Genomic DNA, 19,811 nt, shown 5'->3' on the forward strand with positions numbered 1-19,811 from the left:
GTAATCAATGATATCAGGAAGCCTGAGAATTGTAGGTGTGAACCATATATACATAATTCAGCCATAAGAAGGAGTGAAATCCTGACAGGTGCTACAATACGGATGAACCCTGAAAACATTAGTGAAATGAGCCAGATAAAAAAGGACAAATATTGTATAATTTTAGTTTAAGGTACCTTGAATAGGCAAATTCATAAAGACAGAAAGTAGAATGTGGTTACCAGGGGAGGGAAGAAAAGAATTGATTTTTTTATTGTGCTGGAATATATTAATAGGTGTGTCTGTGCTATTAAAATCATATTGATATTGGCAGGGTGAGCAAGATCTCATCAGGAAATATTTCGGGGAAGTTTATTTTCCCTGCTTCTTTATTCTTGTGATATTGAAAGAACATTTCTGAATTTTCATTTAATGAGTCACTTTAGTGGCTCATTTGTAAAGTGCTTGAATTTCTTTTTAAACATTTTTTTTAACATTTATTTATTTTTGAGAGACAGAGACAGAGCGTGAGTTGGGGAGGGGCAGAGAGAGAGGGAGACACAGAATCTGAAGCAGGCTTCGGGCTCTGAGCTGTCAGCACAGGGCCCGACGCAGGGCTCGAACCCACGAACCGCGAGATCATGACCTGAGCCAAAGTAGGATGCTTAACCAACTGAGCCTCCCGGGTGCCCCAAAGTGCTTGAATTTCTTCGTCTTTACCTTTTGGATTGTGCTCATTCTTTTAAGAAATGCTTAATTTCTCTGTGGTAATAAAAATATTTTCTTATATCATCTTCTGAAATATTTAATCCCTCTGATTCTTGTGTTTAACGCTTTGGTACATTGGAATGAATTTTTTTGGGGGGGAGGAGTAGTAGTATAATATGTATAGCATAAAATTTACTATTTCAGCCGTTTTAAGTGTGCAATTCCATGGCATTAAGACTATTCACAATGTTGTCTCCTGAACATTTTTATCATCCCAAGCAGAAATTCTGTACCAATTAAATGATAGCTTTTTCTCAAAAGAGCTTTCACAAGGAACCTAACACTTTGACTTCAGCTCATGTAGCTGGTTTCAGACAGCAACAGAATTCATTCGTGTTGTTTTAAGCTGCTAAGCTTGTGGTAAGGTGTTACAATGGCAATAGGAAACGAATACAGGACACTTATCTCAATTTGGGCTCATGATAAAAACAATGCCTTCTGGATGTCTCCTTGGAACGATTATGTTTGTGTTGAAAAGAAACCCAAGGAGAGGCTGTTGGTTTTCGTTTCTGGGTCTGAAAGGTCTCTGCACTGTTGCAGGCATCAGGAACCACCAGGAAGACGACTGTAGGCAAAAGCCAACCCATGGCAGAGTGAAATGCAGCCCTGTGGTTCTCTGCCTGGACCTACAATATCCCTGAAGTTTTATCTATTTATTTATTTTTATATTTGAGGAGAGAGAGAGAGAGAGAGAGAGAGAGAGAGAGAGAGAGAGAGCAGGGCAGGGGCAGACAAACGGAGACAGAATCTGAAGCAGGCTTTAAGCTCCGAGCTGTTAGCACAGAGCCCGACCCGGGACTCGAACTCAACGGGGCTCAAACTCACAAGCAGGGAGATCATGACCTGAGCTGAAGTCAGACACCTAACAGACTGAGCCATCCAGGCGCCCCATCCCTGAAGTTTTTGTAAGGAAAGATAATTGTTTTATTCATCTGACCCTATTGGAATTGAGAATTTTGCTTTATTATAGTTGAAGGCATGCATCCTCACTGATTGAGTTGAAGTATCTCACACCCCCTCCAAATATAAACTAATATAATCATGCCAATTTTATGGATGAGGAAACCGAGTTTAGAGAGTTAAAATAAATTGTCAAAGGTCACATGGCTATGTTTCAGCAGAGGTAGGATTCAAACCCAGCTGGTCTGATTCCAAAATTCTTACCCTCACCACTTGACCTCTGGTTTCACATATTCAATGTTGGTCAGGCTTTCTGGATCGCACATTATTTCTCTCTGTCAAATTGCAGCAGTGTGTGTAAGCCCAAAGCAGCTGACACATTAATGGGAAGCTGATATTCTAGAGATGAACTTCCTCAAAGCCCCCATCATGTCCTTGTTCCTCAGACTATAGATAAAAGGGTTCATCATGGGGGTGACCACGGTATACATCACTGATACTACTGCACTCTTCCGGGAGGAGTGAGTAGCTGCAGAACTCAGGTATACCCCAAAACCTGTCCCATAGAACAAGGAAACAACTATTAAGTGTGACCCACAGATGGAAAATGCCTTATACTTTCCACTAGCTGATGGGATTTTCAGAACAGAGGAGACAATTTGAGTGTAAGAGATAATTATCCCAGAGAGAGGTACAACACCCAACAGGCTGGTCACTAAGTACACAAGGATGTTATTGATGAAGATATCAGAACAGGCAAGCTTGAGGACATGAGCTAATTCACAGAAAAAGTGGGGAATTTCCAGGTCTGTGCAGAAGGACAGACTCAGTGCCATCAAAGTGTGGAGAAGGGCATCCAGAACACTAATGAGGAAAGACAGCAGAACCAACAGCCTACAGAGCTTGGGGTTCATGATGGCCTTGTACCTCAATGGGTGACAGATGGCCACAAATCGATCAAAGGCCATCATTACCAGAATTCCATTTTCTAATCCAGCAAAAGTCAGGACGAAGCAGATTTGGGTGAGGCAGCCTGTGTAACTGATGGATTTTCTCTGTGTCTGGATGTTCACAAGCATCTTTGGGATGGTAGTGGAGGTGAGACAGATGTCAACAAAGGACAGGTTGGAGAGGAAGAAGTACATGGGGGTGTGGAGGTGGGAGTCATACACAATGGCCAGGATGATGAGTAGGTTCCCGAACACAGAGACCAGGTACATAGACAGGAACAGACAGAATAGCAGGGGCTGCAGTTGTGGATCCTCTGACAGTCCCAGGAGGAGGAATTCTGTAGTAGCTGAGAAGTTTCCCGATTTCACGTTCCTGAGGGGTTTGATAGAAAAGATGGAGGTGACAAGAAAACAAAACTTAAGAGAAACTTTCTTAAATACATCTATCTGTTTCTCCTGCGTCCCTGTCTCCCATCTCTTTTCCTCTCCCTTTCTTGCTTTGCATTTCCCTCAACACTTACCCACACACACACACACACACACACCATCCTGTCCCAAGTTCTTATATTCTATCAATTCTTTGTCAAGTAGAGGTACTTAACGAGTAGAAAAGAGGACTGAAAAGTCCTGTTAAGATGCCTCCAAGTAAATAATTCTAGAATAAAATCATTGACGGGGCGCCTGGGTGGCTGTCGGTTAAGCGGCCGACTTCGGTTCAGGTCATGATTTCGCGGTCCGTGAGTTTGAGCCTCTTGTCGGGCTCTGTGCTGACAGCTCAGAGACTGGAGCCTGTTTCAGATTCTGTGTCTCCCTCTCTCTGACCCTCCCCCGCTCATGCTCTGTCTCTGTCTCAAAAATAAATAAACGTTAAAAAAAATTAGAATAAAATCATTGAGGTTGTACTCTGGAATACAGTTTGAGAAAATACAGCCCTATGGGCAAGATATAGTAAATAAAGGTTTATTGGAACATAACCTTCATTTATACCTCATCCATGTAGCTTGTATGCTACCTCTGAGTTGAGTACTTGTGACAGAGGCTTACAAATCTAAAATATTTACCATCTGGCTCTTTTCTGAAAAAGTCTGCCTACCTCTAGTCTAGAAGCCTAATTAGATTTAGGCTCAATTTTTTTTGAGGGGGGGGATGCAAACATATGTCTTTACATATATACTGTCTTGCTTCTTGAAATAACTATTGTCTGGATCCACTAATCCGCTGGGAGTTACAGAAAGCTGACATTCTAGTTCTGTCTTCATTTATTGGCTAAAATACTTCCATAAAGAGTAACGCTCCCTAATTAAATAGGTGGTCCCCTGAGGGTTGTGTTCTTAGAAGGCAGGATACATCTTGAGTCCTGCATTCATCACTTGTTCAAACAATAAACTTTTTCAGCATTATCCAAAAATGAACATTGTATATCATGTACCATCTTTGGTCAGTCAACACTCCTCAACTTGCCTCCTGAGTCCTTTTGAAATGAACCTCACAGATTCAGGTCTCCCTTAACGGGTTAGGCATGAAAGTTGCTCTGTACTCGTCAATGCCTTGATCTTCAGTTTCCCATGCCTGTGTGCTCCCTCGTAGGGTATACTGGCTAACATCAAAACAGAGCACATCTGCAGGGCCTGAAACCACGTTTAGAAAATGCTGCCAGATCAGAGGGAGGCTTGTGTGAATCTGTCACGAATTAGCTGCGCATATGTCATTGATTTTAACAGACACTGGGCACAGGGGTCCCGTGCCACACTCACTCAGGGAACCAGGCTGCTGGGGGCCCACAGTCTTGCAGTTGTCTCATTTGGAATATGTGACCTTGCTACTCATGGTAGCAGTGGATCTAAAATGTTTCACAAACTCCTTGATTCTTAGCCTACAGGGGAAAGAAAAATACGTATGCTGGGAAAATACATTGCTGCAATTTTCTCAAATGTTCCTCTCTGAAGCTAGAGTGAAGCTTTTTTTTTTTTTAACGTTTATTTATTTTTGAGACAGAGAGAGACAGAGCATGAACGGGGGAGGGGCAGAGAGAGAGGGAGACACAGAATCCGAAGCAGGCTCCAGGCTCTGAGCTGTCAGCACAGAGCCCGACGCGGGGCTCGAACTCACGGACCGCGAGATCATGACCTGAGCCGAAGTCGGCCGCTTAACCGACTGAGCCACCCAGGCGCCCCCCCCCCTTTTTTTTTTAAACAGAATAGTGGGAGAGAGAATGATATATAAGGGGTCTTACGCAAATAAATAAAATTGTTAAACGTGCATCCTCATAGTCCTAAAGAGAAAGTATCTCTTAATTAGCTAACCCTGCCTGATATGGAGGCCTCTTGAACATTCGAGCCCCCAGAAAGGCTGGTGAAGAAAAAGAAGGAAATAGAAGCAAATACACCTGGATAATTACACTTTCAGGGTAATGTTGGGATTTAAAATAATAAATGCAAAATGTGTGATATGGTGCATGTAAAAGATAACATTTGAGTGTGTTTTATCTAATTATCTTTCTATTCAGGAGAAAAAAATGACAATTGTAGAAGCTTCTTACCTCTTCCTCACTGGTAATTTCTAAAATAAACACACATGGGCAGCTCTTTCTGCCCACAGGTCCTGTCTCCATGCTTTAATAAAATCACCTTTTGGGGCACCTGGGTAGCTCAGCCAGTGTGAAGCATCCGACTTCAGTTCAGGTCATGATATTATGGTTCATGAGTTCAAGCCCACATCGGGCTCTCTGCTGTCAGCACAGAGCCTGGAGCCTGCTTCAGATCCTCTGTCTCCCTCCCACTCTGCCCCTCCCATGCTCACACTCTCTCTCTCTCAAAAATAAATAAACATTAAAAGAATTTTTTAATCACCTTTTTGCACCAAAAAATTAATAAATAAAAATAAAAGAGAGCAGGAAAGGTTTTTTTTGCATCTTGTGTTCATGAAACACAGCCAGATCAACACTGAACCATCCTGCACACCTAGAAAACTGATTTGAGGATTAACACAACAATCTGCACAACCTGAACCACAGAACTCAGAACTCGGCAGGTACACCACATGGAGAAGTGAACTGGGGGAGAGAGAAGCCGCAGAGGGCAGGGAGTTGTTTTTGCTTGTGCAGAGAGGACAGAGATGGGGGGAGAGTATGGGAAAAGTACCCCCCCCCCAAAGCAGCTGGAGAGAAAGTGGAAAAGTGGAAACAGCCGCAGGGGCTGAACTAAAAAGGGAGAAAGGAGAGGGTTTAAATGCCACTACGAATCTACAAACAGGGGGAGCGCAGAGTCTGAAACTCTCCAGTTCCATACCTGGGGGTGCTCTGGTGGGAAGGGCGAATCCCCAGGAGCAGAGTGGAGTCCGGGGGGCTTCGGGCCACACGGGGAGAGGCGGTTCCTCTGCTGGGAGGACAGCCGGTAGAGGCTGTGCGGCCCCCACACAGGCAAAGGTGCCAGCAGACCGGAGAACAACCACACTCGCTGGTGCCGGAACAAGGGCGTTAAGGGAAAACCTGGTGCCAGACGCGTGTCGCGATTTTCCATAATCCCTGAAATGCTGCTGCTACAGATCATGGGAGCTTTTTCCGGGGCCGGGTGGCGCCCAGCCAGTCTCTGGGCATCGGAGGCGGCACAGTCCCGCGAACGGTGCTGGGTGCGACCGGCACCGGCCATTGCTCGGTGAGACCCTCCCCCAGAAGGTGTGAGCGGGACAAAACCGCAGCCCCTCAGAAGTGAGGGGTTGGGAAACAAAGCCGCATCTGAGATAAAACTCAGCAGGGAGGTGCCGCCTGCAGCCTGATGGCTTGCTCACGGACAGGGAAAGAGCGAGGAGTGGATGGAAGCCAAAGACAAAGGACAGGTGCGCGATTGCTGCTCGGGAGACACAGCATTCCGATACTAGAACCCGGGTAGCTGCCTGACGCCATTTCACCCCTCCCGCGCATGCGCGCACACACCTACCACAATTCGCCCCAGTAAACTAAGCAGCGCCACCTACTGGAGAACGGAGCCGTTACACCAAGCCCCGCCCAACAGGGTCAACCTCGCTCTTCAGGAACCACAAGTCTCTCCACCTGCTTAGTTTACGGACTATAAAGTGCTTCATAGTGACTTTTAGGAGAAAACGATGTAATTTCAATCATATTTTAGTCTTGGTCTATCTATTCAATTTTATTTTTTTCTTTTCATTTCTTTTTCTTGAGTACAGAAAGAGAAAAAATTTATTTTTATTTTCAATTTTTATTAAAATATTTTATTTTTTCTACCATATTTTTTACTTTTTTGTAAATTTTCAAATTCTATTTTACTTCCATCATTTCATTTTATTCTATTTTATTGTATTCATTTTCTCAAATTTTCAAATGTTTTCCTTTTTTTTCTTGTTTTTCTTTTTTTTCTGTTTTTCCCCCTTTTTTCTCTAATCTGTCAAGCTCCTTCCAATAACCAGACCAAAACCACCCAGGATCTAGTAACATTTATTTGATTTTTTTCTGTGTGTGTGTTTTTAATTTTTTAATATTAGTTTTTTTACCTTATTAGTTCCTTTTCTTCCCTCAAAATGATGAAATGAAGGAATTCACCCCAAAAGAAAGAGCAGGAAGAAATGACAGATAGGGAATTAATCAACATAGATACAAGCAAGATGTCTGAACCAGAATTTAGAATCACAATAACAAGAATACTAGCTGGAGTCAAAAACAGATTAGAATCCTTTTCTGCAGAGATAAAAGAAGTAAAAGCTAGTCAGGATGAAATAAAAAATGCTATAACTGAGCTGCAACTCCAATGGATGCCACAGTGGCAAGGATGGATAAGGCAGAGCAGCAAACCAGCAATATAGAGGACAAACTTATGGAGAATAATGAAGCAGAAAAAAAGAGGGAGACTAAGGCAAAAGAGCACGATTTAAGAATCAGAGAAATCAGTGACTCATTAAAAATGATGATGAACAACATCAGAATCGTAGGGGTCCCAGAAGATGAAGAGAAGGAAAAAGGGGTAGAAGGGTTATGTGAGTAAATCATACAGAAAACTTTCCTAACCTGGGGAAAGACATAGACATCAAAATCCAGGAAGCACAGAGGACTCCCATAAGATTCAACAAAAACCGACCATCAGCAAAGCATATCATAGTCAAATTCACAAAATACTCAAGCAAGGAAAGAATCATGAAAGCAGCAAGGGGGAAAAAAGTCCTTAACCTACAGGGTAAGACAAATCAGGTTTGCAGCAGCCCTGTCCACAGAAACTTGGCAGACCAGAAAGGGGTGGCAGGATATATTCAGTGTGCTGAATTGGAAAAATATGGAGCCGAGAATTCTTTATCCAGCAAGGTTGTCATTCAAAATAGAAGGAGAGATAAAAAGTTGTGCAAACAAAAATTAAAGGAGTTCGTGACCACTAAACCAGCCCTGCAAGAAATTTTAAGAGGGACTCTCTGAGGGGAGAAAAGATGAAACAAACCAAAAAAAAAAAAAAAAAGGCCAAGAACAGCAAAGACTAGAAAGGACCAGAGAACACCACCAGAAATTCCAACTCTACAAGCAACGTAATGACAATAAACTCATATCTTTCAGTACTCACTCTTACCATCAATGGACTAAATGATCCAATCAAAAGACATAGGGTAATAGAATGGATAAGAAAACAAGATCCATCTATATGCTGTTTACAAGAGACCCACTTTAGACCTAAAGACACCTTCAGATTGAAAGTAAGGGGATGGAGAACCATCTATCCTGCTAATGGTAGACAAAAGAAAGCCAAAGTAGCCATACTTATATCAGACAATCTGGACTTTAAAATAAAGACTGTAACAAGAGATGAGGAAGGACATTATATCATAATTAAGGGGTCTATTCACCAAGAAGACCTAACGATTGTAAACATTTATCCTCCAAATATGAAGCACCCAAATATATAAATAAATGCATCACAAACATAAAGAAACTCGTTGATAATAATATCATAATAGTGGGGGACTTCAACACCCCACTTACAACAATGGACAGATCATCTAAACAGAAAATCAACAAGGAAACAATGGCTTTGAATGACACACTGGACCAAAGGGACTTAACAGATATATTCAGAACATTTCATACTAAAGCAGCAGAATATACATTCTTCTGCAGTGCACATGGAACATTCTCCAGAATAGATCACATACCAGGACACAAATCAACCCTACACAAGTATAAAAAGATCGAGATTATACCATGCATATTTTCAGACCACGACGCTATGAAACTCGAAATCAACCACAAGAAAAAATTTGGAAAGGTAACAAATGCTTGGAGACTCAAGAACATTCTACTAAAGAATGAATGGGCTAACCAAGAAGTTAAAGAGGAAAATAAAAAGTACATGGAGGCCAATGAAAATGATAACATCACAGTCCAAAACCTCTAGGATGCAGCAAAGGCGGTCATAAGAGGGAAGTATATAGCGATCCAGGCCTTCCTAAGAAGGAAGAAAGGTCTCAGATACACAACCTAAACTTACACCTAAAAAGCTGGAAAAAGAACAGCAAATAAACTCCCAAACCAGCAGAAGACAGGAAATAATAAAGATTAGAGCAGAAATCAATGCTATCAAAAAAAAAAAAAAAAAAAAAGTAGACAGACCAATGAAACCAAAAGCTTGTTCTTTGAAAGAATTAACAAAATTGATAAATTCCTAGCCAGTTTGTTCAAAAGAAAAAGGAAAGGCCCCAAATAAATAAAAACAAGAATGAAAGAGGAGAAATCACAACCAACACTGCAGAAATACAAACAGTAATAAGAGAATATTATGACCCATTATATGCCATTAAAATGGGCCATCTGGAAGAAATGGACAAATTCCTAGAAACATATAAACTACCAAAACTGAAATAGGAAGAAATAGAAAATTTGAACAGACCCATAACCAGTAACAAAATCTAATTAGTAATCAAAAATCTCTCCCAAAAACAGAGTCCAGGACCAGATGGCTTTCCAGGGGAATTCTACCAAACGTTTAAGGAAGAGTTAACCCTATTCTCTTGAAGCTGTTCCAAAAAATAGAAATGGAAGGAAAACTTCCAACTCTTTCTATGAAGCCAGCATTACCTTGATTCCAAAACCAAAGATCCCACTAAAAGGAGAACTATAGAGCAATTTCACTGATGAAAATGGATGCAAAACTCCTCAACAAGATACTAGTCAACCAGATTCAACAATACATTAAAAAAAAATTATTCACCACGACCAAGTGGGATTTATACGCTGGTGTGCAGGGCTGGTTCAATATCCACAAAACAATCAATGTGAGGGGCGCCTGGGTGGCGCAGTCGGTTAAGCGTCCGACTTCAGCCAGGTCACGATCTCGCGGTCCGTGAGTTCGAGCCCCGCGTCGGGCTCTGGGCTGATGGCTCAGAGCCTGGAGCCTGTTTCCGATTCTGTGTCTCCCTCTCTCTCTGCCCCTCCCCCGTTCATGCTCTGTCTCTCTCTGTCCCAAAAATAAATAAACGTTGAAAAAAAATTTAAAAAAAAAAAAAAACAATCAATGTGATTCATCAAGTCAATAAAAGAAAGGACAAGAACCACATGATCCTCTCAATAGATGCAGAGAAAGAATTTGACAAAATACAGCATCTTTTCTTGATAAAAAACCCTTAAGAAAGTAGGGACAGAAAGATTATACCTCAAGATTATAAAACCATAAATGAAAGACCCAATGCTAATATTATCCTCAATGGGGAAAAACTGAGAGCTTCCCCCCTAAGGTCAGGAACAAAACAGGGATGTCCCTCTCACCACTGTTATCCAACATAATATTGGAAGTCTTAGCCTCAGTAATCAGACAACACAAGGAAATAAAAGGCATCCAAATCAGCCAGGAGGAGGTCAAACTTTCACTTTTTGCAGATGACGTGATACTCTATATGGAAAACCCAAAAGATTCCACCAAAAATCTGCTAGAACTGATCCATGAATTCAGCAAAGTTGCAGGATATAAAATCAATGCACAGAAATCAGTTGCATTCCTATACACCAACAATGAAGCAACAGAAAGAGAAATCAAGGAATCGATCCCATTTACCATTGCACCAAAAACTGTAAAATATGTAGGAATAAGTCTAACCAAAGAGGTGAAAAATCTATCCACTTAAACTATAGAAAGCTTATGACAAATTGAAGAAGACACAAAAAAAGGAAAAATATTCCATGCTCCTGGATAGGAAGAACAAATATCGTTAAAACGTTGATACTATCGAAAGCAATCTACATATTCAATGCAATATGTATCAAAATTACACCATCATTCTTCACAGAACTAGAACAAACAATCCTAAAATTTGTATGGAACCACAAATGACCCTGAATAGCCAAAGCAATCTTGAAAAAGAAAATCAAAGCAGGAGGCAACACAATCCCAGACTTCAAGCTATACTACAAAGCTGTATTCATCAAGACAGTATGGTACTGGCACAAGAACAGACCCTCAGATCAATGCAGCAGAATAGAGAACCCTGAAATGGACCCACAAATGTATGGCCAACTAATCTTTGACAAAGCAGGAAAGAATACCCAACGGAAAAAAGACAGTCTCTTCAGCAAGTGGTGCTGGGAAAACTGTACAGCGACATGCAGAAAAATGAACTTGGACCACTTTCTTGCACCATACACAAAAATAAACTCAAAATGGATGAAAGACCTAAACATAAGACAGGAAGCCATCAAAATTCTCGAGGAGAAAGCAGGTAAAAACCTCTTTGACCTTGGCCACAGCAACTTCTTACTTAACACATCTCCAGAGGCAAGGGAAGCAAAAGTAAAAATTAACTATGAGGACCTCATCAAAATAAAAAGCTTCTGCACAGTGAAGGAAATCATCAACAAAACTAAAAGGCAACCAATGGAATGGAAGAAGATATTTGCAAATGACATATAGGATAAAGGGTTAGTATCCAAAATCTATAAAGAACTTACCAACACAACACCCCAAAAAACAAATGACCCAGCGAAGAAATGGGCAAAAGACATGAACAGACACTTTTTGAAAGAAGACATCCAGATGGCTAACAGATACATGAAAAGATGTTCAACGTCACTGATCATCAGGGAAATACAAATCAAAACCACAAATGAGATACCACCTCATACCTGTCAGAATGGCTAACATTAACAACTCAGGCAACAACAGAGGTTGGCGAGGATGCAGAGAAAGAGAGTATTTTTTGCACTACTGGTAGGAATGCAAACTGGTGCAGCCACTCTGGAAAACTGTATGGAGGTTCCTCAAAAAATTAAAAATAGAACTACCCTTTGACCCAGCTATTGCACTACTAGCTATTTATCCAAGGGATACGGATATGCTGTTTTGAAGGGGCACATGCACCCCCATGTTTATAGCAGTGCTATCAACAATAGCCAAAGTATGGAAAGAGCCCAAATGTCCATCCATGGATGAATGGATAAAGAAGATGTACAAAGAAGATGTACAATGGAGTATTACTCAACAATCAAAAAGAATGAAATCTTGACATTTGTAACTACGTGGATGGAACTAGAGGGTATTATGCTAAGTGAAATTAGTCAGTCAGAGAAAGACAAAAGTTATATGACTTCACTCATATGAGGACTTTAAAAGACAAAACAGGGGCGCCTGGGTGGCTCAGTCAGTTGGGCGTCCGACTTCAGCTCAGGTCATGATCTCACGGTCCGTGAGTTCGAGCCCCGCGTCGGGCTCTGGGCTGACAGCTCAGAGCCTGGAGCCTGTTTCGGATTCTGTGTCTCCCTCTCTCTCTGACCCTCCCCTGCTCATACTCTGTCTCTGTCTCAAAAATAAATAAATATTAAAAAAAAAAATTTTTTAATAAAAAAATAAAAGACAAAACAGATGAACATAAGGAAAGGGAAGCAAAAATAATTTAAAAACAGGGAGAGGGCCAAAACATAAGAGACTCTTAAATATAGAGAACAAACAGAGGGTTGCTGGAGGGTTGTGGGAGGGGTGATTGGCTAAAAGGGTAAGGGGCATTAAGGAATCTACTCCTGAAATCATTGTTGTACTATATGCTAACTAACTTGGATGTAAATTTAAAAAATAAATTAAATTAAAAAATTTAAAAAATAAATAGCAAAAAATAAAGATAAAATATACATACATGATCTTTTCTGCTTAACACTCTTTGAACACATAATGAATAAAAAGAAAGGGGATAATTAATTCCAAAATTTTTCAATTGTCCATGGAAGTCATTATAGTGAAGCTCTGTGCTTAGATTCATAGATAGATCCATTTCCCCTTTTATTTACTTCCTTAATGCATATCCCATCAGTGTCTTTCTCTCCCATAATTTTTCCTTTCTTACTGCAGTTTCTGGAAATGGAAATTAACCCTGTTTATCCAGTAGCAAAGATCCCTCCTATTTTTGCCTTAATCCAGGTCTTTCATTTATATCATAGATAATATAAAAATGTTATCTTTAAAGTTCTCATCACAAGAAAAAAAAATGTGTAACCATGTGTGAGGATGGATGTTATTGGAACTTACTTTGGTAATCATTTTTGCAATATTTACATATGTCAAGCCATTATGTTGTATTCCTAGAACTATTACAATGTTATATCTCAGTTATATCTCAATTAAAATAAAGAAAAATTTAAGAGTAAGCCATTGATCAGACACTCCCCCCACACACACACACACCCTTCCTATTATTCCTTGTTTGGTCACCTTAGTGCCTGCTCCAGGGGAGGAGTCCCATGTGGACCAACACAGGAGGAGCTCCAAGCCTCTCCTGTCTCATCTGCCTTATCCAGATTCCTGAGAAATTGAGTCCTGATGCCCACAAAAGAGGCAATAAAGGATTGTCATGGGCTGACAGTGTCTAAGCATCTGCCTACCATTCATATGAAGTAACGAGCTGAAAGAATTTCTGTAACTGTATGTCAAATATACTGTAGAATCACAAGATGTGTACAGTTGAATGGTACAGTGAGTCCATGTAAACTGAGCCCTTTGTTTAACAAATTGAGGTCCTGAGCAAAGAAAGACAAGGGATCATAAAACAAACAAACAACCATCAACCATGTTAGGAATAAGACTTGAACCCAGACACTCCTTGGCTTAATCATGAATCCCCCAATTGTAACATGGATCTGTGACATGGGAAAGCCCCTGGACCTCTCTGAGCAGATTCAATTTTCTCATGTTTATAATGGCAACTGCTTAAAAAAAATACATAAAGGTTATTTATTGTGCGGATGAAGAATGAATAGATGAAAAGCACCGAGCAGTATGGGGCCTTGCAACGACTTTTCCTATCACTTTTGGTTTTAGTTATGGACAAGTCCTGATGTCTAGAAGGGAAGCTGAGAGTAAGCCAGAGAGACAAGGAAGGACACCTCAAGAATACAATGTCAAGGCTGGTAGTAGGATTTGCTCAAATCCCCACTGGGAGCCTTCAGTATAATGAAATAGAGGAAAGAAATCATCTGCATAAACATCTTTTTAAAAAAATTTTAATGTTTATTTACTTTTGAGAGAGAGAGAGTCAGAGTGCGAGTGGGGGAGGGGCAGAGAGAGGGAGACAGAATCGGAAGCAGGCTCCAGGCTCTGAACTGTCAGCACAGAGCCTGACACGGGGCTCAAACCCGTGAACCATGAGATCATGACCTGAGCTGAAGTCGGACACTTAACTCACTGAGCCACCCAGGCACCCCATAAATAAACATCTTTATAGGAATACATACATAAGTTATGGCAAAGTCACGGTACACCTTGTTATTTTAATATTATTTTATAGTGTGTCATCCTTAATTTTTTAAATGTTCATTATTTTAAATATGCAAAATCAAAATATTTACATTAGTGCTAGCTGTATAAAATTAAACAAAAATTTATTAAAGGAGGACAGCTGGGTGGCTCAGTCGGTTGAGTGTCCAACTCTCGATTTCAACTCAGGTCACGATCCCAGGGTCATGGTGACAGCCTGCTTGGGTTTCTCTTTCTCTGCCCCTCTGCAGCTTGCACAGACATACATGCTTGTTCTCTCAAAATACGTATTTTTAAAAATAGGGGCGCCTGGGTGGCACAGTCGGTTAAGCGTCCGACTTCAGCCAGGTCACGATCTCGCGGTCCGTGAGTTCGAGACCCGCGTCAGGCTCTAGGCTGATGGCTCGGAGCCTGGAGCCTGTTTCCGATTCTGTGTGTCCCTCTCTCTCTGCCCCTCCCCCGTTCATGCTCCGTCTCTCTCTGTCCCAAAAATAAATAAACGTTGAAAAAAAAATTTTTTTTAATAAAATATATTTCACTCATGTGGAATTTAAGAAACACAACACAGATGAACATAGGAGAAGGGAAGAAAAATAAGATAAAGAGGGAGGCAAACCCTAAGAGACTCTCATATACAGAGAACAAACTTGAGGGTTGCTGAGGGGGTGGTGGGTGGGGGAATGTGTGAAATGGACGATGGGCATTAAGGAGGGCACTTTTGGGGATGAGCACTGGGTGTTATGTGTAGGGGATGAATGCGTGCATTCTACTCCTAAAACAAAGACTGCACTGTATGTTAGCTAACTTAAATTTAAATTTTTAAAAATGGTTTTAAATCATTATAGGAGAGTAGTCTATATGATAGCTATAGCAGGATGAAATTTATATAAATATAAATAAACCAGTTTTTCATGTTTTATGTTCTATTTAAGTATCCAAATAAGGACAAAGTGACAATGAAGGGCTCAAGCCCACCAGCCAGCATGATGAAATTCAAAATTGTGCCACTCCTGCTGTAGTTTTCTTTTTGCTTTAAGTTTTAAAATTCATTTATTTTGAGAGGGAGAGAGAGCATGTGCATGAGCAGGGGAGGGGCAGAGAGAGAGAAGAGAGAACCCCAAGCAGGCTCCACACTGTTAGCACGGATCCCACGAACCATGAGATCATGACCTGATCAGAAATCAAGAGTCAGATGCTTAATTGAGCCGCAAAGGCACCCCCAGTGTTCTTTATTAATAAAACAATGCAGATCTCCGTGAAGCCCCCACATATTCCTACACAATCTCAATACTGACCTCCCTTCCCCACGGTTAAACAGGATCCTGAAGTCTTGCCTGTATCATTCCCCTGGAATATCTCATATGAGTAATGATGTATCCACAAGCATCGTATGCTTATGTTACTCTATGTATTACATGCTCCTATCTGTTAGACATAGTATCAACTATTCAATTTAGCAACTATTTTGGCTTAATCATGGTCTTTTCTATATTTATCAAAACTGACACAAGCAGATTTGGTTTATCAAATTTAACATACATTCTCACATCAATGGGCATTTGGGTTTATTACTATTTTTTCCTATAGTAGAGATTTATGAGACACATTCACACGTACTGATAGTGTTAAACTATGCATAGCAAATATCCACCAAATTCCCTAGTGGCAACCTCTGGGACGGGAGGAGGGAAATAAATAATAGAAAGGATTTGTCCATAATGATACAGTTATCCCTGTCTGAGGGCGAAGAAAGGTCTTTCTGTGTGGGACTTGGATCTAAAACTCAGTTTAAAATATAATAATAGGACCTCATGTGTATGTATAATACTTTACTATTATATGGCAATATAATAGTATATTATATCACCAGTCGTTGTATGGCTGTTTATATTAATGCTCACTGTGCTGTTCTGAAGGTTTAAAATATTCCATATTTTTTGCAGGGATTTTCAAAGACTGGAAAGGTAGACTAATGTGTCTCAACCTCCTCTCCCAAGGTCCTCACAGTTAAGAGGTAGGGACAAGACTTGAGTTCTCCTCTAAGGATAAAATCTGAAACCAGATATGGGAAAATTGAGAAGCCAAACTCACCCATCCCAGTCTTACAGCTGAAAGAAAGAAAGAAAGAAAGAAAGAAAGAAAGAAAGAGAGAAAGAAAGAAAATGATGGAAACCAGAGAATTGTAGAGTGATCTGTCCAATTTTTGAAGGGGCGAATTCATGCTCAGGTGGTAAAAGACAGAGTCCCTGGAATTTAAAAGGCAAAGTAGGAGCCAGAAATGAAAGCTAATTGCAAATTCAATGTAACCTAATCTTACTTAATCCTTAATCCTTCTCTGACTTCTCGGATGTCCTCCAGATGGACTGATTTTAAATAACTGTTCAATTTCGCACAGAATTTATTAGAACACATCAGATTACCTTGAAGTCATCAATGGGTAATTCACCCTTCCTCTAGATACTGAAGGATAGAAGTGGGAAATCTGTCCCCAGGAAGGGCAGGTGGGCCAAGTCAATTGGGCGCCTGGGCACGAGGGAGCATCTCAGAAGGAGACCCAGGTGTGCTGTTTCCTGACCTGAGCAGGTCTTTGAGGGCAATGGTCACAGGTAGACTCTAAAGTTTCTGTGGCCCTGGGGGCTCAATTTCCAAAGCTCCTCATTAGCCAAATGTGTACTGTCATTTCTTCCGCAAGACAATTCAAATCCCTATGGAGCACAGCTCATAGAAAGAAATCCTGGGGGCACCTGGGTGGCTCAGTTAAGCGTCTGACTTCAGCTCAGGTCATGATCTCATGGCTTGTGAGTTCAAGCCCCACGATGGGCTATGTGCTGGCAGTTCAGAGCCTGGAGCCTGTTTCAGGTTCTGTGTCTCCCTCTCTCTCTGCCCCTCACCCACTCACACTCTGTCTCTCAAAAATAAACATTAAAAAAATTTTTTTTAAAATAAAGAACTCCTGGGTGACTGATTTCCTGACCCTGAGAGGGCAGACATACATCATTCTTTTCCCACGTTTCCTCTCACCTCCAGGCAGGAAACTTAATTCTTGGATTTCTTGGGTCTGACCTTAAGAGAGCTGATGAGTTTTTCATTAAACCAATTCCCGGCTTTCTCCAAGTCAGATATTATCACTGGAAGAATCAGAGTGGTGTGTAAGTCCCCACAAGAACAGAGACTGGGGATACAGAGCATATCTCACCGGATCATCTCGTCATTCTAAGAATTTTGTTTTTAACTGAAGTTCCTTTGTGAATGAGGTTAGTTCTATTATAGTAAAGAGTTCAGAGAAACCAATTTTCTAGTTACTTGGGCAGGACTTTTGGAGGTTGCCTAAAAAACAGACATCAAAACCAACAATCATAGGGCACCTGGGTGGCTCAGGTGGTTGGGCACGTGACTCTTGATTTCAGCTTAGATCATGATCCCACGGTAGTGGAATCTATTCCTACATCGGGCTCGGCTGCTGAGCGTGGACAGTGCTCAAGATTCTCTTTCTCTGCCCCTCTCCCCTGCTTGTGCTCACTGTCTAAAACAAAACAAACCATCCCCCCCCCTAAAAAAAACTAAAAATTAATTGCATTAACATTGGGAAAAAGGAATATACAGGAACTCTGTACAATCTTTTCAACTTTTCTAGGAAGTGCAAAACTAGTTCAAAATTTTTTAAAAGTTAAAAATCAAAATATGGTCCTATCTATGACATACACATCAAAATAACCAAAATGAAAAAGACAATATAAAATACTAGCAAGATTACAGACATATATATTGTCACAACTACTTTGTAAAACTGTCTGGTAGTATTGAATAAATGTGATTGTGTGTATTCCCTATGACCCACAAACTGCACTCCTAAAATATTAACCCAACAAAAACAGGTACAACTGTGAACTAAAACATGTGCAAGAATGTCCATAGCAGGTAAAATATCCCAGCTATAAACAACCCAAACATCCAGAACAGTTGAATGAATAAATTGTGTGTATTCGTACAATGGAAAAGCTATGTATCGATGAGAATAAAATTCTGCTAAATGAAGAATATAGATGAATCTCATAAAGACAACATTGAGCAGAAGCCAGGCACAAATGATAATGTATCAGGTACCATAGTGCAAATAAATCCGTAAACATACTAAAAACCACTCAATTTTATACTTCAAATGGGTGAAATTTACGACATGTAAAGTATATCTCAATGAAGCTCTTAAAATGCATGATTCCAGGGGCACCTGGGTGGCTCAGTTGGTTAAGCGTCTAACTTCAGCTCAGGTCATGATCTCGCGGTTCGTGAGTTGGAGCCCCATGTCGGACTCTGGGCTGACAGTTCAGAGCCTGGAGCCTGCTTCGGATTCTGTGTCTCCCTCTCTCTCTGCCCCTCCCCTGCTCAAGCCCTGTCTCGCTTTGTCTCTCAAAAATAAATGTGAAATAAAATTTTTTTAATAAAATAAAATCTTTTTTAAAAAATGCATGATTCCATAGAGTACATATATTCTGGTGGCAGGAATTAGAGTGATTAGTGAGTGGAAGGAAGCAGTGAAGGAGGATTCTAGTGCTGATAATGTTCTAATTCTTGCCCAGTGTGTGTAGTAGTTAATAGAGATGTACTCTACCTTGTCAGATATTCATTGGGTTGTACATTTTTTAACACTTATCTTAAGTAGAAACAGTGTGCTGTGAAAAGTATAGAATTTCAAAGATTCAACCATTCATAATTTTGGTGGGAAGATTCATTTCAGACCTTGTGTCAGGAAATGGTAGGTTAAGACACATGATCCGGATGAACTACAAATGCAACTTAAAGTGTTTATCAGGGGCGCCTGGGTGGCGCAGTCGGTTAAGCGTCCAACTTCAGCCAGGTCATGATCTCGCGGTCCGTGAGTTCGAGCCCCGCGTCGGGCTCTGGGCTGATGGCTCAGAGCCTAGAGCCTGTTTCTGATTCTGTGTCTCCCTCTCTCTCTGCCCCTCCCCCATTCATGCTCTGTCTCTCTCTGTCCCAAAAATAAACGTTGAAAAAAAAAATAAAAAAATAAAATAAAAAAAAATAAAGTCTTTATCAAATAGATAAATAATAGATAAACACACCTATATCCCTATTATTAACCCTATAATAATTCAACTTTTAAATTATATATATAATAAGTTTTTTAAACCTGACGTGGGTTATATTGGTTAGTGACAGCAGTCATTTGTAAATAAAACAACCTTCCTCCCAAGACACACATGAACAGACACTGTAAACATGGTGGCTTAAAACATTAGGCATTTATTTTTCTCAAGTAACAAGCCTTGGAGATACTAAAATTTTTTCCTTTCAGTTGTCAAGCGGTCACCTATCTATGGGATGAATAAAGGATTGATCACAATCATTACATAACTTAGATTTCTCCCACAGATTATTCAGAGGCTTTGTCCCATTCTTTACATCCAGTTTTTCTCTGCATTTGCTTGTATGCCGTAAAGATCGAGAGTTCAAGAACTATTCCAAAGGGACATTG

The 19,811-nt window shown here is 40.6% G+C and overlaps 1 protein-coding gene across 1 annotated transcript; it reads right to left on the reverse strand.

Annotated features, from left to right (window-relative positions):
* Positions 1 to 2,027: 2,027 nt before the first annotated feature.
* Positions 2,028 to 6,244, reverse strand: LOC123604888 (olfactory receptor 7G3-like). Its single transcript, XM_045491043.1, has 3 exons — positions 5,955 to 6,244; positions 4,413 to 4,470; positions 2,028 to 3,014 (listed from the first exon to the last, which is right to left on the reverse strand). Exons 1-3 carry the CDS (start codon positions 6,242 to 6,244, stop codon positions 2,028 to 2,030), a joined length of 1,335 nt encoding a protein of 444 aa, XP_045346999.1.
* Between the last annotated feature and the right edge of the window lie 13,567 nt (positions 6,245 to 19,811).

This window comes from Leopardus geoffroyi, chromosome A2, assembly GCF_018350155.1.
Source record: "Leopardus geoffroyi isolate Oge1 chromosome A2, O.geoffroyi_Oge1_pat1.0, whole genome shotgun sequence".
Classification (NCBI taxonomy): domain Eukaryota; kingdom Metazoa; phylum Chordata; class Mammalia; order Carnivora; family Felidae; genus Leopardus; species Leopardus geoffroyi.

Bases quoted from the DNA above. Each gene is read 5' to 3' on its own strand.
- LOC123604888 (XM_045491043.1), bottom strand. From the start codon at position 6,244: ATGGCCGGTGCCGGTCGCACCCAGCACCGTTCGCGGGACTGTGCCGCC. The intron at 4,471-5,954 runs GTGTGGCCCGAA...TTTCCCCTGTAG, and splicing joins CAGAGGAACCGCCTCTCCCC to GCTAAGAATCAAGGAGTTTG. The intron at 3,015-4,412 runs GTCACATATTCC...GTTTCTCTTAAG, and splicing joins CTGCTACCATGAGTAGCAAG to TTTTGTTTTCTTGTCACCTC.